General features: G+C 40.9%; 1 protein-coding gene across 1 annotated transcript in view; it reads left to right on the top strand.

Annotated features, from left to right (window-relative positions):
- The window catches only part of cdc40 (cell division cycle 40 homolog (S. cerevisiae)), a 139,580-nt gene that overhangs the window by 89,284 nt on the left and 31,355 nt on the right, over window positions 1-18,941 (top strand). The window contains exons 9-12 of the mRNA XM_072246415.1: window positions 4,484-4,529; window positions 8,107-8,208; window positions 12,280-12,395; window positions 14,369-14,502. Coding sequence (XP_072102516.1) covers window positions 4,484-4,529; window positions 8,107-8,208; window positions 12,280-12,395; window positions 14,369-14,502 — 398 coding nt within the window. The remainder of the gene's footprint in view (window positions 1-4,483; window positions 4,530-8,106; window positions 8,209-12,279; window positions 12,396-14,368; window positions 14,503-18,941) is intronic.

The following is an 18,941-nucleotide window of genomic DNA, read 5'->3' on the forward strand; positions in this document are numbered from 1 at the left end:
TCTTTGTTCCTCTTGACTAAATCTGTCACATCTCTTGTCCACCATGGTTCCTTTACCCTACCATCCTTTCCCTGCCTCATTGGGACAGACCTATCCTGAACTCCATTCAAGTGCTCCTAAACAACCTCCACATTTCCATTGTGCATTTCCCTGGGCGTACCTGTTCCCAATTTACATTCCCAAGTTCCTGTTTAACAGCATCATAATGCCCCCCCCCTCACAATTAAGTACTTCCCTGTAACATCTGCTCCTATCCCTGTCCAAAGCTATGCTCAGAAAATAGTGGCCACCACCTCTGAAATGTTCACCCACTGAGAGCTCTGTCACCTGACCAGGTTCATTGCCTAATTCCAATCCAGTATGGCCTGTCATCAAGTTGTCCAGTCTACACATTGTGTCAGCAATCCTTCCTGGATACACCTGACAAATCCACCACCATCTAAACCTTTTGTACTAACAAGGTGTCAGTTAATATTAGGGAAGTTGAAATTAAGCATGACAACAGTTATTTTTGCATCTTTCCAAAATCTTCCTTGTGACCTGCACCTCAGTGTCTTTGTTACTATTTAGGGGTCTTTAAAATATTCCAAATAGTGATTGCTCGCTTCCTTTTTCTGACTTCCACCCATGCTGACTCAGTGGACAATCCTTCCACAACTTCTTCCTTTTCTGCATCTGTGATGCTATCCCTGATTGGCAATGCTACCCATCCTGCCTTTCACCTCCCTCCCTGTCCCTTTTGAAATATCTGAACCCTGGAACATCCAACACCCATTCCTGCCGTAGCTAGAGGCCATAGGTGCTTCTGGCAGGCCTTCCCCATAAGAATGCCATGGACCCAATCTGAGGCATCCTTAATGCTTGATCCTGGGAGGCAACGTGCCATCTGGGATTCTTTTTACGTTCACAGAATCTCCTGTCTGTCCCCCTGGATTGCTTTTGTGGTGCCAATGTGATTTGGGCTTCAGAGTTGGGGATGTAGCCTGGGAGAGGATGCTGATGTCAGTTTGCTATCTTTCTAATATATTAAGGATTTTGCAAATGCAGGATTGTTTCATATTTCCATTGCCTTTGCCTGCTACAAACCTGCCATTTTACACAATAAACAGCTTCTTATCCAAGAAAAGTCTCAGGTTAAGCAGATCATTCACAGAAATTTCTTGCATCCACGTTTAATTGCTCTAATTAAAGGATCAGTTATCAAACAGTTCACAAAATGGTGGCTGCATGCAGTCTCACAAAATGACTGCCTCCATTCCTGTTCACTAATTGTAATTCCTTCTGGCCAACTATCTGCCTACCTTATAGCTGTGGTTCTTGTATAGCCTCTGGAGATCAGAAGAGAGATTCACAGTGAAGAGTATCCTGATTGGTTGCATCACAGCCTGGTATGGGAGCACCAATGTGCAAAAAAGGAAAAGCCAATAAAAAGTAGTGGATACAGCTCAGTCCATCACTGGAAAAGCCCCTCCCCACCACTGAGTACAACAGGAAGGAGTGCTGCCACAAGAAAGCAGCGTCCATCACCGAGGACACCATCCAGGCCATGCTCTGTTCTTGCTGCTGCCATCAGGAAGGAGGTACAGGGGCCTTAGGTCCTAGACCACCAGGTTCAGTAACATTTATTACCCTTCAGCCATCAGGCTAAAGAACCAACGTGGATTTCACTCACCTCAACTCTGAACTAATTCCCCAATCTTTGGACTCACTTTCAAGAACTCTACAACTAATGTTCTCAGTATTCAAACATAAAGTTGTGGTGGTAGGGGATTTTAATTTTCCATATATTGATTGGGTCTCCCATACTGTCAGGGGTCTAGATGGTTTAGAGTTTGTAAAATGTGTTCAGGAAAGTTTTCTAAATCAATATATAGAGGGTCCAACTAGAGGGGATGCAATATTGGATCTCCTCTTAGGAAACGAGTTAGGACAAGTGACAGAAGTCTGTGTAGGAGAGCACTTTGGTTCCAGTGATCATAACACCATTAGTTTCAACTTGATCATGGACAAGGATAGATCTGGTCCTAGGGTTGAGGTTCTTAACTGGAAGAAGGCCAAATTTGAAGAAATGAGAAAGGATCTAAAAAGCGTGGATTGGGACAGGTTGTTCTCTGGCATGGATGTGATCGGTAGGTGGGAAGCCTTCAAAGCAGAAATTTTGAGAGTGCAGAATTTGTATGTTCCTGTCAGGATTAAAGGCAAGGTGAATAGGAATAAGGAACCTTGGTTCTCAAGGGATATTGCAACTCTGATAAAGAAGAAGAGGGAGTTGTATGACGTGTATAGGAAGCAGGGAGTAAATAAGGTGCTTGAGGAATATAAGAAGTGCAAGAAAATACTTAAGAAAGAAATCAGGAGGGCTAAAAGAAGACATGAGGTTGCCTTGGCAGTCAAAGTGAAGGATAATCCAAAGAGCTTTTACAGGTATATTAAGAGCAAAAGGATTGTAAGGGATAAAATTGGTCCTCTTGAAGATCAGAGTGGTCGGCTATGTGCGGAACCAAAGGAAATGGGGGAGATCTTAAATAGGTTTTTTGCGTCTGTGTTTACTAAGGAAACTGGCATGAAGTCTATGGAATTGGGGAAACAAGTAGTGAGATCATGGAAACTGTACAGATCGAAAAGGAGGAGGTGCTTGCTGTCTTGAGGAAAATTAAAGTGGATAAATCCCCGGGACCTGACAGGGTGTTCCCTTGGACCTTGAAGGAGACTAGTGTTGAAATTGCAGGGGCCCTGGCTGAAATATTTAAAATGTCGCTGTCTACAGGTGAGTTGCAGGAGGATTGGAGAGTGGCTCATGTTGTTCCGTTGTTTAAAAAAGGATCGAAAAGTAATCCGGGAAATTATAGGCCGGTAAGTTTAACGTCGGTAGTAGGTAAGTTATTGGAGGGAGTACTAAGAGACAGAATCTACAAGCATTTGGATAGACAGGGGCTTATTAGGGAGAGTCAATATGGCTTTGTGCGTGGTAGGACATGCTTGACCAATCTATTGGAGTTTTTCGAGGAGGTTACCAGGAAAGTGGATGAAGGGAAGGCAGTGGATATTGTCTACATGGACTTCAGTAAGGCCTTTGACAAGGTCCCGCATGGGAGGTTAGGAAAATTCAGTCGCTAGGTATACATGGAGAGATGGTAAATTGGATTAGACATTGGCTCGATGGAAGAAGCCAGAGAGTGGTGGTAGAGAATTGCTTCTCTGAGTGGAGGCCTGTGACTAGTGGTGTGCCACAGGGATCAGTGCTGGGTCCATTGTTATTTGTCATCTATATCAATGATCTGGATGATAATGTGGTAAATTGGATCAGCAAGTTTGCTGATGATACAAAGATTGGAGGTGTACTAGACAGTGAGGAAGGTTTTCAGAGCCTGCAGAGGGACGGACCAGCTGGAAAAATGGGCTGAAAAATGGCAGATGGAGTTTAATACTGACAAGTGTGAGGTATTACACGTTGGAAGGACAAAGCAACGTAGAACATACAGGGTTAATGGTAAGGCACTGAGGAGTGCAGTGGAAAAGAGGGATCTGAGAATACAGATACAAAATCCCCTAAAAGTGGCGTCACAGGTAGATAGGGTCGTAAAGAGAGCTTTTGGTACATTGGCCTTTATTAATCAAAGTATTGAGTATAAGAGCTGGAATGCTATGATGAGGTTGTATAAGGTATTGGTGAGGCCGAATCTGGAGTATTGTGTTCAGTTTTGGTCACAAAATTACAGGAAGGATATAAATAAGGTTGAAAGAGTGCAGAGAAGATTTACAAGGATGTTGCCGGGACTTGAGAAACTCAGTTACAGAGAAAGGTTGAATAGGTTGGGACCTCATTCCCTGGAGCCGTAGAAGAATGAGGGGAGATTTGATAGAGGTATATAAAATTATGATGGGTATAGATAGAGTGAATACAAGCAGGCTTTTTCCACTGAGGCAAGGGGAGAAAAAAACCAGAGGACATGGGTTTAGGGTGAGGGGGGAAAAGTTTAAAGGGAACATTAGTGGGGGGCTTCTTCACACAGAGAATGGCGGGAGTATGGAATGAGCTGCCAGACGAGGTGGTAAATGCGGGTTTTTTAACATTTAAGAATAATTTGGACAGATACATGGATGGGAGGTGTATGGAGGGATATGGTCCGTGTGCAGGTCAGTGGGACTAGGCAGAAAATGATTCAGCACAGCCAAGAAGGGCCAAAAGGCCTGTTTCTGTGCTGTAGTTTCTATGGTTTCTATGGTATTATTTATTTACTTGTTTTTTTTTATTACTTTTTTGTAGTTGCAGCTTGTTACCCTTTGCACATTGGTTGTTTGTTGGTCTTTGTATGTAGTTGTCTTTTCATTTCTTATATTGTATTCCTTTGTTCTATTGCCAATGCCTGCAAGGAAATGGATCTCAGTAGTATTTTACTTTAGCAATAAATATTCTTTGAACTTTGATCTTTAAAAAATGTGACATATCCTTTACATCTTGTATTAAATTTTTTGATTGCAGCTTTGGGAAGTTTACAATGACCGCAGATGTATTCGAACATTCATCGGTAAGTAGAATTCTATTCTGCTAGATCAAGCAAAGCATTTGGGAAAGGTTTGATACTCAAGTGCATTGGCTATCAGACAAGGCCAGGCAATCTTGGATCATTTCCAAGATTTTAAAGCTTTTTTTTTAGATTATTTCTATGTTTTATTTTCAATAATAATTATAAATTACGATTAGTAGTGGTATTCCTCAACCTGATAATTTTCTCAACTAACTTTAAGATTGCTGACTTGTATATTCTTTACTGTGTGTATGTTGTGGAGGTTATCACCTCTCTCTGTAAGATCATAGGCTCTCAGTCTTCAGGTTCACTGCCTGCTTCTTGATGGGATATGGTCGTGGGACGACCAAAGACAAGTACAGAATATAAATAGCTTGTTCAAGGGCTTTATTCTTCTGCACATTTTATTTTAATGGTCAGACTATAGAGTTTTAGAAATAACCTGGAAAATGTGAAAACTACATTTTGCATTGTGGATTTCTTTTTTCTAAGGATATATAACAGCAAGGCTTGGCACCTTGTATGTTTGTTTATTATAATTAGTTTAAGTATTATTTTTGAAAAGTATATTGATATTTTTAAATAGCATTTTACACAATCAGCTCCCGTATTTGCACATACAAACACAAAATACTCTGCAGATGCTGGGGTCAAAGCAATACTCACAACACACTGGAGGAACTCAGCAGGTCGGGCAGCATCCGTGGAAACGAACAGTCAACATTTCGGGCCGGAACCCTTCGTCAGGACTGAAGAGGGGGGGGCAAGGGCCCTATAAAGAAGGTGGGGGGAGGGTGGGAAGGAGAAGGCTGGTAGGTTCCAGGTGAAAAATCAGTAAGGGGAAAGATAAAGGGGTAGGGGAGGGGAAGCAGGGGGGTGATAGGCAGGAAAGGTGAAGAAGGAATAGGGGTAAACAGAATGGGTAGTAGAAGGAGGCTGAACCATGAGGGAGGTAGTAGGCAGCTGTGGGAGGGGCAGAGTGAAATAGGGATAGGGAAAGGGAGGGGGAGGGAATTACCAGAAGTTGGAGAATTCTATGTTCATACCAAGGGGCTGGAGACTACCTTGACGGTATATGAGGTGTTCCTCCTCCAACCTGAGTTTAGCCTCATCATGGCAGTAGACCTCAACTATACCTCTTCCCATCCTGCCACATGCAAAAATGCCATTCCCTATTCCCAGTTCCTCCGTCTCCGCCACATCTGCTCCCAGGATGAGGCTTTCCGTTCCAGGACATCTCAAATGTCCTCTTTCTTTAAGGATCGTGGTTTCCCTTCTGCCGTCATCAATGATGCCCTCACCCGCATCTCCTCCATTTCCCGCACTTCGGTCCTCACCCCATCCTCCGGCCACTACAACAGGGACAGAGTTCCCCTTGTCCTCACCTACCACCCCACCAGCCTCCGGATCCAGCACATTATCCTCCACAACTTCCGCCACCTTCAACAAGACCCCACCACTAAGCACGTCTATCCCTCTCCACCCCGCTTTCCGCAGGGATCGGTCCCTCCGCGACTCCTTGATCCACAAGTTCCCCCCCCCCCCCCCACGGATCTCCACCCGGCACTTATCCCTATAAGCGTAAGTGCAACACCTGTCCCTACATCTCATCTCTTGCCACCATTCAGGGCCCCAAACAATCCTTCCAGGTGAGGCAACACTTCACTTGTGAGTTTGTTGGGGTCATCTATTGCTCCCGGTGCGGCCTCCTCTACATCAATGAAACCCGACGCAGATTGGGGGACAGCTTCATCGAGCACCTCCGCTCCGTCCGCCACAACAGACAGGATCTCCCAGTAGCCACCCACTTCAACTCTGCTTCCCACTCCCATTCAGATATGTCCATACATGGCCTCCTCTACTGCCATGATGAAGCTAAACTCAGGTTGGAGGAGCAACACCTCATATACTGTCTAGGTCATCTCCAGCCCCCTTGATATGAACATTGAATTCTCCAACTTCTGGTAATTCCTTCCCCCTCCCTTCCCCTATCCCTATTTCACTCTGCCCCCTTCCCCAGCTGCCTATCACCTCCCTCACGGTTCTGCCTCCTTCTACTACCCATTGTGATCTCCCCTATTCCTTCTTCACCTTTCCTGCCTATCACCTCCCTCCTTCCCCTCCCCCACCCCTTTATCTTTCCCCTTACTGGTTCTTCAACTGGAACCTACCAGCCTTCTCCTTCCCACCCTCCCCCCACCTTCTTTATAGGGCCTCTGCCCCTTCCCTCTTCAGTCCTGACGAAGGGTTCCAGCCCGAAACGTTGACTGATCGTTTCCACGGATGCGGCCTGACCTGCTGAGTTCCTCCAGCGTGTTGTGAGTGTTCCCATATTTGTACACTTTATGCATTGCTGTTACAGTGAATGATAACATTAGTGTGTGAATTTCTTTTGAAAATTAGAGGTGATGATTATGATTATAACTGAATTGGCATTCAGTTATTTCAAGTTAAATATGTTTGACCAAATATAATGCATAATTCTTATGATGTAATCTAACAATAAAAATATAAATGGCCCTGAGAATTTTGTAGTGATAATAATGGGCAAGTGCAGCATTTGGAATAATCATTCTGTGAATGTGATAGTGTTTCAGGATTTCACAAATACATGGTTTGTGAAATTGTGCTGTCTGGATTTAGAACATCACCACAGACTCCATTGTTTTCAGCCGTCTCCAATGCAATCAAGGAAAATAAATATAAATAAACAAAACTCCGGGTCGCTGAAGTAGCTTTATGCTAACCTGTATGTCTGTGTGCTGCACCTAAGTAGGAGAAATGTAACTGAAAATTAATTAAGTTTAATAATATTTTACAGAGTTTCATAAATCACATTTTTTTAAATTAGCATATGACTACACTCGACTAGATTAATGGGTCATTTTAGTCATGGACTCATACAAAACAGAAATTGACACTTTGCCTTTTTTTTTGGTATATGGATTTGTTTTACTCCATAACATACAATATTTGTCCATTATCTTTTTCCCAAAATTTAATTTGCCTTCTTTTATTTATATATATATATTGGTCTCTACACAAGTTTAGGTTACTTTTATATCAAAACCTTTCTAAGTGGTAATGAAAAATATTGAAATAAACCATCAGAAGCATTAGTTGGCAGGAATTAAGGAAATCTAGCTAGGTTCAATATAATACATACAGGTTAAAGATATGTTTTGAACAATAAATGATGTATTAAACTTCTGAAATCATTTCACAGAGTAAACTTACCTTAAAACTCTTGCAACACATACTGTTTTGTAATACAGCTGAATTTCATCACTACTAAAACTGAAATTATCCCTGCCTTGATAACCTGCCCTTTTACTGTCAGTTTTCTTTTGTGATTTCTTTATTATTGTTCCATGTATTTTATCCTTAGATTTCTCAGGGCTGATAGTGTGCTACTCTATAGATGACTGGCGATAGGTGTCTGATTATGGCAGAAGCATGTTTTGTACATTGAAGTTTAGGTAGAGTAAAGCTCCAGTATAAATGAAGCCAAGAAGCATTTACGGCTATCATATGATTGGTGTTCATAAACTTCCTTCCTCATTATCTCCGTCTTAAGGTCATAGTAAAGCTGTGCGAGATATCTGTTTCAACAATGATGGCAAGCAATTTCTCAGTGCTGCTTATGACCGCTACCTTAAACTCTGGGATTCCGAGACAGGTGCGTAAAAAATGTTATTTGTAGCAATTAATAATCTCAAATAGCTCATAAACTATCCCACTTCATATAATTCCTATTTTAACATAGTAAATGCCAATAACTGAAAGTTCTCTGTGCTGTCTTTGTAAATTAATCTAACATGTCTTAATGTCACATATTTAACATGCCCTAATGTCACTTGATTGTGACTTGACAGTTCATTGATTTGAATGTAGATGTAAAATCTATAGTTATAACTAATTTTCTTTATCTCGACTTTCCAAAATCTTTTTCTTTCCATTACTGCCTTCGTTTAGAAAGTTTATCATTTTTATGATTTTTGAATTTTCTCTTTGCTTATAAAATAGTCTACACATTTATTCCTTCTATCAAATTGCATGACCATACACTTTCCTACAATATATTCCATCTGCCACTTATTTGCCTATTCTCCCAATCTGTCTAAGTCCTTCTGCAGACTCCCTGCTTTCTCAACACTGCCTGCCCCTCCACCTATCTTTGTATTGTGCACAAACTTGGTCACAACCCATTAATTCCATCATCTGAATCACTGACATATAATGTAAAGAGACCATGCGGTACACCACTAATCACCAGAAAAGACCCCCTTTATTCCCACTCTTTGCCTCCTTAATGAAGCTGTCCTGACTTTGGCCTATTTTATCATGTGCCTCCAAGTACCTCAAAACCTCATCCTAAATAATGGACTCCAACATCTTCCGAACCACTGAAGTCAGACTGACTGGCCTATAATTTCCTATCTTCTGCCTCCCTCCCTTCTTAAAGAGTGGAGTGTCTTTGCAATTTTCCAGTCCTCTGGAATCATTCCAGAATCTAGTGATTCTTGAAGGATCAAAATTCAAAGGTTCATTTATTATCAAAGTGTACAACTCTGACATTCTTCTTCTCCAGGTAGCCACAAAACTAAGAAAGAAAAGAACAGCACGATGATTGTCAACTTCCAAATCCTCCCCCTCCCGCGCAAAAAACAAACAAAACAGAACAGGCACATCTACCACCAAATCCCCCTCCCTCACACAAGAAAAACGAGAAAGATCCAGTGAAAAGCACAGAATATTAAAAAAACTATAAAACTGTAAATAATTAAATAAATAAATTGCCATTGTCCATAGTCCAAGACCATATCCATATCCAGAACGCAGAAAACCTGGGTAACATTCTTCGGGCATGAGGTCAGGCCACACAGTTTCCCCTCTCCAGCAGCAGAACAATCCCACCAGCGATCGAAAGGCAGGCACCAGGCGCTCATCCTCCGCATTCGCCTCCATGTTTCAATCTCCCTTATTGCTTTAATCGGACAATGGAAGCTTTAATTTGCTTTAATCATTACTAATGCCTACACAATCTTTTCAGCTACCTCTTAGAACCCTGGGGTGTAGTCCATCTGCTCCAGGTGACTTGTCGACCTTCAGACTTTTCAGCTTCACAACAGTTTGTCTGTCATTTCTTTGTCCCCATTACCACATGTCTACTGTCATTTTCCAGCTGTCCAATATCCACTCTTGCCTCTCTTACTCTTTATATATCTGAAAGTCTTTTGGTATACTCTTTTATTTTATTGGCAATCTTTCCTTCATATTTCATCTTTTCTCTCCTTATGGCTTTTTTAGTTACCTTCTGTTGGTTTTTAAAAGCTTTCCAATCCTCTAACTTCCCACTAATTTTGTTATATTATGTGCCCTCTTTTATTCCTTTATGCTGTCTCTGATAGCCATGGTTGCTTCATCCTCCCTTTAGAATACCCTTCATCTTTGGTACGTATTTATCCTGCACCTTCCAAATTGCCCCCAGAAGCCCTGCACATTGCTGTTCTGCCATCAACTCTGCTAGTGCCTCCTTCCAATCAACTTTGGCCAGCTCCTCTCTCATGCCTCTGTAATTCCCCTTTTTCCATTGTGATCATGATACATCTGACTTTATCTTCTTTCTCTCAAACTGAAGGGTGAATTCTATCATTTTATGATCACAGTCTCTTAAGGATTCTTTTACCTTAAGCTGCCTATTTAAAGTTGGTTTGTACTACACCATCCAATCCAGAATAGCCTTTCCCTGGTGGGTTCAACCACAAGATGTGCTAGAAAGCCATCTTGCAGGCATTCCCTCTTGGGATCCAGCATCAACCTTATTTTCCCAGTATACCTGTATATTGAATTGATTGTGGACTTCAGAAAGGGTAAGACAAGGGAACATACACCAGTCTTCATAGAAGGATCAGAAGTGGAAAGAATAAACAATTTCAAGTTCCTAGGTGTCATTATTTCTGAGGATCTATCCTAGGTCCAACATATCGATGCAGCTACAAAGAAGGCATGACAACAGTTATATTTCATTAGGAGTTTGAAGAGATTTGGTATGTCACCAAAGACACTGGCAAATTTATACAGATGAACTGTAGAGAGCATTCTAACTGGCTGCATTATCTTATGGTATGGGGACGGTGGAGGCTACTCCCCGGGATAAAAATAAGCTGCAGAGAGTTGTAAACTTAGCACCATCATGAGCACTTGCCTCCGTAGTATCCAGGACATCTTCAAGGAGCGATGCCTCAAAAAGGTGGCATCCATCGTTAAGTACCCCCATCACCCAGGACGTGCCTTGTCCTCATTGGTACCATCAAGAAGAAGGTAGAGAAGGCATACGTTCAATGATTCAGGAACAGCTTCTTTCCCTCTGCCATCCACTTTCTAGTGGACATTGAACCCATGAACATGATCTTACTAATTTTTATTTTTATTTTTGCATTACTTAGATGTATATTTAATATGTATTAACTTACTATAGTTCACGGGTTTTTCCTATTATTATTGCATTGTAGCACTACCACAAAGTCAAGTTTCATGACATCTACTGGTGGTATTAAACCTGATTCTGACTCTAATTCTTATATTGAAATCCCCCATGACCATCCCCCATAACATTGCCTTATTTATAAACACAAGAGATCCTACAGACGCTGGAGATCCAAAGCAACACACACAAAACACTGGAGGAGCTCAGCAGGTTAGGCAGCATTTATGGAAATGATTAAACAGTTCACATTTCGAGCCAAGACCCTTCTTCAGGACTGGAAAGGGGGAAGGCACCAGAATAAAAAAGGTGGGAGGGGAAGGAGGACAAGCTAGAAGGTGATAGGTGGCGCTAGGTGGGTGGGAAAGGTAAACGGCTGGAGAGGAAGGAATTTGACAGGAGAGGAGTGGACCATGGGAAGAAGGAGGGGCACCAGGGTGGAGGCGATAGACAGGTGAAGAGAAGAGGTAAGAGGACAGAGTGGGGAATAAAAAAAGAAAGGGGGAGGGAAAAAACAGAAGGAGAAATCATTGCCAACAGATTGGAGGTTAAGCCATTCTCTGATCTTTCAAAGCTATTCACTATCTAGGATCTTCCTGAAATCTGGTAATAATTATTAATTTTTCTCTGTTGGCTGCTATTTTCTCCCCTTCTCTAATAACATGTGAGGAGCTCATGAGCTTATTTCTCATTAGTACAGAAACCATCTGGTCAGCTGCCTTTTCTTTGGCCCAGCAAGCCAAACTTATAAGGATTTCTTGAACTCGTAGCTCTATGCTTACAAATTTCTTTAGTTGCTATTTGGGTTCATCTGAAACACAGGACTCATCTGCTGCTTCCTATTTTCACTAAACTGACAGCTTTTATTTACTGGTATTACTAATGGCTAATTGTTATAATAACCCATTCCTCAAAAGACAGACACTTCTGTTCTTGCAAGCTGCTTCCCTTCTCCAAGTTCACTATCGTCTTCAATGTTGGATCTGTGGTAAGCTCCAAAATCTGTGCCCAGTTATACTGGAACTTTCTGTATGAATCTCTGTCCCATCATTACATTTCTCTTGGTAATCCCCAAAATTAATCTTGTCAAATTATTTCTAAAATCATCATTCTTTGATAAATTTAAGTGGAGTATTTTACTAATATATATGATCCTTGTATGATGAGTTGTACACAAATGTCTCAGAAGATATTACTCTTTAGGTTTACTGTATAATCACATACATCATTGATCTTTTCATCCTATTTTATCTTTGCTATCAGGGAAATGTATTGCCAGGTTTTCTAATCGAAAAGTCCCATACTGTGTTAAGTTTAATCCTGATGAAGATAAGCAGCATCTGTTTGTGGCTGGAATGTCAGACAAGAAAATTGTCCAGGTGAGATTGTCTGTGGACAACTGTCCCTATTTTCCATTCCAATGCATTATTGATGACATATAATTATTGCTCCAATCCAGATCCTATTTACACTATTGGAAGAAGTAGCTTGGGTTATAATTGCCTCAATATTTTATGCAGTTATATCATGAGGACTTCAAACTTGTCACAATTGAGTGTAGTACCAAGTGAAGTGAAATAATGCAAAAAGAGTGTGGTATAAATATCAGTGATTACTATTCCAGCTTCCTAACAATCTTTAAAGCATAACTCACAAAACCTCTCTCTCCCAACTCCCTTCTCCCCTGACGCCCCCTCTCCTTCTCTCCCACACCCTCTCTCTCCCCCATACCCCTCTCTCTCCCCTACCCTTCTCTCTTCCTCTCTGACCTACCGTCTCTCTCTCACTCTCTCACCTGCTCTCTCTCTCTTCCTCACCCCCCCTCTCTCTCCCCCCCCCCCACGACCACCACCAGCTATGACCATGGACATACCTGCTTTCCTGTGTATGTTCAACACTGCATGAAGAAAGTATGTTGCATGTGTAAGTCTGATTCACTTACACACAGTACACTGGATTATTCCGGGCATTGGTTATTGGTGCACTGAAAAATGGCTATTTAATAGGGCATTCCAGAAGGAGAAATACTGGATCACAGTGCAGGTTGAAACTCTACTTCAGCATTCTGTAGTCCAGCAACTCCCATGATCCAGTATATTTTGTATCTCTAGTACAGATCGATACTGTTCTAATTGCTAATTCTAATGAAGTTCTAAAATTAACCAAGATTTGTGGCTAATTATCCTACTGATGCAAATTTTGCAATCTCAGTTGACAGTGATTCTCTAACATGGAGTTTTTGAGTTACGGTTCTGTCCATCTTTACCTAGCTAAGGAATGACTACACTTGAACAGAATGGTTCACCTGCTCAGAGGAAGATGTACAGAAGCAATTCCTGTCATCCAGAATTTAAACCTGCATTTTATTCTTACATTAACCCTTCTCTTTTATAGATGATAACAGTTGGATTGAAAGAATTTTCTGAAGTGTTACTCATCAGTTAATTTCCCCAGTAGAAATAGCTGTAAATACAATTCTGTTCCCTACAACTGAGTGACAGTTTTTAGCATACTTTGTGCAACATTTAAGTAGCAAAACTTGTTTTTGTTTCTGAATAGAATCCAGGAGGTTAATGCCCTACAGCCATGTTCTCTTCACTTGAATTTGCCAGAGGAGACAGTTCTTTTAAATGGAAGATGTGTTTGTGAATGCACACACATCAATCTTAAAGGGTCATAGTCCTAAATTAAGAGATGGATCACCTAGGACTGAAATAGAAACAATTTCTTTACGCAGAGGATGGTGAATCTTTGAAATTCTCTGCTCCGGAGATCTGTAGAGCCATTCCCATTGATGGCATTCAAAATAAACTTCTGGATATTCAAGTATTGAAAGATAAGTAGTTGGACAGTAAAGTAATGTTTGACAAAGAAAATCAGGAATGATTGTACTGTTCTGGCAGGCTTAAAGGAACAATTGTCTATTGTTCTTGTTTTTTATGTTCTTTTATTACATTATTCAAGGAACAGGTCATATTTTTGAATTCAGTGACCTGACAAATATATTTTTATAAACTTACATCATTCTCAGTTCAGCAAAGTGTACTCCTTGTTGAAAAGTGGAAAAGGGAAAAAAATTAGATTTGTCTGAAGTAATTAAATATGAAGTTATTTATACTAGGGGGATAATCTAGTTACCGGGGAACTTCAATGAACCCAAGAACATCTGTGTAGAAAACACATGAATAAATATTTAATTCTTTAAAAATATTAATCTTAAAAACCGCGTCTCTCACATTTAAAGCTATATTTATTATTGTAATTGAGTGGAAACGTTTGCATTAACTCAAAAAGAAATGTCTTTATCACTCTTAAAATATTCAATATAAAGAATCAAGTTTTCTTTCTCTAGTGGGACATTCGATCTGAAGAGATTGTGCAGGAATATGACAGGCATCTGGGAGCTGTTAACACAATCACATTTGTGGATGAAAACAGGCGATTTGTGAGTACATCTGATGACAAGAGCCTCCGAGTCTGGGAATGGTAAGTTTCTTTAAAGCTGTGAAGGAGAGAGTTGACATTTGTTTTCTGTCATTTCATGTATGTGTGTAAGAGAGAGAAAGTCCTGACAGAAATAATATTCCAAGAAACAATACCCATTTCCATTGTGGAATTCACTTCACTCGATACTCCGTTAGACTAGACTAATCCATGTAAATACTGGAGTTATTTTTACCAAAGTGGCAAATATTCTTCTGAGGCTGAATAAAATTTTCTTTTATATCTAGAAGCAGCTTGAATAATTAGCAGTTGGAATTGATCATGAGTACTGATTAGAATGGTGAACAGGTAATACAGTCTCTAATGGTGTTGAACAGGAATTTAGTTTTATAAGTTTTCTTCAAAATTACTATTATAAAAATCCTGATTTGCCAATGTCATGGCTATTTATCAGATTATTTGTAAATGTGGTAGCGTGTCGCCGATAAAAGTAAAATTTGCGTCAATCTTCTAGCTATTCATTGTTCTGCATCAGACCATAAATAGAAAATAAATTGAAGCATTGCAGAAAATAAATGCAGTAGATGAATCTGGATTTTGATGACAAAAGTAACAACAAATGTGAATTGCCTTCTCTATTTCTTTTTGCCTTTAATTTTATCCTTTCATTTTTCTTGACTGATTTTATCTATGGCGTATGCTGATGCTTGAGCACCTTGTCCCTTCCTGCTCAATTCTGGCTGCTATTGCCCTCCTTGATACTCCCTCATTTAAACTTCAAACTTATTTTTCCTTCCTGATTCCAGCCTCAGTCTCTCCCTCTTGGCATGTTTTTCAGAAAGGGCTCCAAGATCTCATGAACACCTAACTGCCTGCAGTTGTAGAATCTTAGAGCTTGAAAGTGTATCATAAACCAAATATAAAATTAATACACATAAACGGCTGGAGGAACTCAGCAGGTCAGGCAGCATCTCTGGAAGTAAATGAACAGTCAACATGTTAGGCTAAGACCCTTCCTCAGGACTGGGAGGGGAGGGGGAAAATGTCAGAGTAGAAAGGTGGGGGGAGGGGAAGGAGGATTAGCTAGAAGGTGACAGGTGAAGCCAGGTAGGTAGGAAAGGTGAGAGGTTGGAGAATAAGGAATCTGTTAAGAGACGAGAGTGGACCATGGGAGAAAGGGAATAAGGAGGGGCACCAGGGGAAGGTGATAGGCAGGTGAGGAGAAGAGGTAAGAGGCCAAAATGGGGAAATAGAAAATGAAGGGAGAGGGAAAAAAAAACAGAAGGAGAAATCGATATATTCCATTATATTGGAGGCTACCTAGACAAAATAAGATGTGTTGTTCCTTCACCCTGAGAGAGGCCTTATCATTGCAAAAGAGGAAGCCATGGACTGACATGTCAGAATGGGAATGGGGGTAGGAAATGGTTGGGCTCTAGGTATTCCACTTTTGGCAGATGGAGTGGAGGTGCTTGGCAAAGTGGTCCCCCAATTTATGACGCGTCTCACCAACGTAGAGGAGGCCATATCAGCAGCACTGGATACAATAGACGACCCCATCAGTTTTGCAGGTGAAGTGTTGCCTTGCCTGGAAGAACTGTTTCGGCCTTGAATGGAGGTGAGGGAGGAGGTGAACAGGCAGATGTAGTATTTCTGTGATTTGCAGGGATATGCGCCTGGTGGAAGATTAGTGGGGAGGGACAAATGGTCAAGGGGATCATGGAGGGAGTGATCCTTACGAAAAGCAGAGAGTGGGGGGGGTTAAATTTACGTTTGGTAGTAGGAACCTGTTGAAGATGGCGGAAGTGCGGAAAATGATGTGCTGGATGTGGAGACTCGTGGGATAGGGGAGGACAAGAGGAACTCTATCACTGTTAAAACGGTGGTAGTATGGTGTGAACCCAATATACATGGAAATTTTTTTTGTATTACCTCATTTTATCTACTTTATCTACATTCTCACTCAAACTTAACTGGACCCAGCCAGCTGAACCAGGAAAACAGTCAGTAATTATTTATTAAGTCGTAGTCCACTCAACCCATTGGGTCCTTTCAGTGCCATTCCTCTCCAAACCCCGCAACCCGCCCTCCCCCACATACCCATCAGCTCTTCTTTGACTCTGCTAACCACTTATCGATATAATTTACTATTGTTACTTAATAAAAGGGTAGTTTATTTTCTAAATGGAGAGAAAATTGAAAAATCTGAGGCACAAAGGGACTTGGGAGCCCTTGTACAGGATTCCCGAAAGGTTAATTTGCAGGTTGAGTCAGTGGTGAGGAAAGCAAATGTGGTGTTAGCATTCATTTCAAGAGGACTAGAATACAAAAGAAAGGATGTAATGTTGGGGCTTTATAAAGAACTGGAGCATTGTGAGCAGTTTTGGGCCCCCTATCTTAGAAAGGATGTGCTGGCACTGGAGAGGATTGAAAGGAGTTTCACGAAAATGATTACAGGATTGAATGGCTTGTCATATGAAGATCATTAGATGCCTCTGGGCCTGTGTTCACTCATAGTCAGAAGAATGAGGGTTGACTTAATTGAAACCTATCAAATGTTGAAGGGCCTCGATAGAATGGGTGCGGAGAGAATGATTCCTAAAGTGGGAGAGTCTAGGACCAGAGGACATAGCCTCAGAATACAGGGGCATCTTTTTAGAACGGAGATGAGGAGGAATTTGTTGAGCCAGATTGTGTTGAATCTGTGGAATTCATTGCCACAGTTGACTGCGGAGGCCAAGTCTTTACATATATTTAAGGCAGAGGTTGATAGAGTCTTGATTGGTCAGGGCATGAAGGGATGTGGGGAGAAGGCAGGAGATTGGGGCTCTGAGGGAAAATGGATCAGCCATTATTAAATGGCGGAGCGGCCTTGATGGGCCAACTGGCCTAATTCTGCTCCTATATCTTATGGTCTTATGGTCTTAACCTGCCAACATATCTTTGGGATGTATAATGAAACCAGAGTATAGACAGTACTGCTCAAGAACAGACGTTTCAACCCTTGATCTTTGTGCTAACTATGACGTCAAATTAAACTAATCCCTTCCGTTTGCACATAGTCCATATTCCTCAATTCCCTCCATGTTCACATGCCTGCATAAATGCCTCTTAAATCCTGCAATCATGTCTGTTTGTACCACTACCCTGTCAACATGTCAAACCCTCTTTTGTAAAAAAAATGCCAATGCATCTATTTAATCTTTTCTCCTCTCACCATAAAGACCCTATCATTAACAGGATGCCTTCCCTTTGCACTTGACTTCTCTATTTGCAGCAATTACACTTGCCCAGATTAAACTGCATCTGCCATTTCTCCACCCATGTCTACAACCAATATCTAATGCTATACCCTTTAGTAAACTTATCTATTTGCAGCTCCACCAATTTTCGTATCATTGGCAAGCTTACTAATCAGCTAATCTATAAATTCGTCCAAGTAATGTGTATATACCACAAACAACAAGGATCCCAGCACTGATACCTTCAAAACACCACTGGACACAGACCTCCAGTCAGAATATACCCCTTCACCGTTGCTGTCTGATTTCTATAGCCAAGCTCATTTTAAATCAAATCAGTAGAACCCATGCATCTTAATCATCTGAATCGACCTACTATGGGGGATCTTGTTAAATGCCTTACAAAAGTGCTTGAAGACAACAACCACTGCCGTACCCTCATCAATCATCTACATCACCTCAAAAAAAAATTCATCAGAACTCACCTGTGGGAAACCCATTCAATCATAGGGAGAATGTCCAAACTACACATTGGCAGCACTTAAACTCAGGATGAAACCCAAGTGACCATAGATTCCACTGCTGCCATAATGAGATTAGAAGCCTGATTTCTGAATTGTTATCCTTAAACTACAGGTTGCACCTCTGGCTGTTTAACCAATGCATCGCCACCATAAATATTAGATCTGAGTTTTTTTTCCAATAGATGCCACAAATGACCAGAACTTAAATTGGCTAACCTTTTCATCATTGATTACTTTTGGGGCAAAAAGTGCTGCTTAATGAAAGGAGGGGGTGAACCAAGTTTCAACATGATGTGCCATTCAATCAAATAGCACATTGTTCAGAACACTATCCATTTATGAGGGACTGAAGAGACATTGGCACCATAAAATTGTACACCAGAAAATTGCAGTTTTGTGAGAAGAATCATGTCTTCCTTTTCTCCCAAGAATGGTTCCAATTAACTTCTGAAAATAATTAAGTTTTTTTTTAGTTTTATTAGTTTCTTTTTAAAAAAAATAATTTATCTTCCTTTAATGTCAATGTCAAGTGATATGGGAGGGCAGATAAATAGAAAGGAGATAAATAAAATAACATCTTTGTTGAGTACTTCTGTCTCTAGCATCTCTTTTCACTTGTTGCCTAATGGCAGTGAAGAGACAAACTATGAGGGGTATAAATAAGGTAGATAGCCAGGGTTGTTTTAATTTCTCAGTCCAAATGCAGCTGTTTCTT

The sequence above is a fragment of the Mobula birostris genome, chromosome 2 (genome assembly GCF_030028105.1).
Source record: "Mobula birostris isolate sMobBir1 chromosome 2, sMobBir1.hap1, whole genome shotgun sequence".
NCBI classification, from domain to species: Eukaryota; Metazoa; Chordata; class Chondrichthyes; order Myliobatiformes; family Myliobatidae; genus Mobula; species Mobula birostris.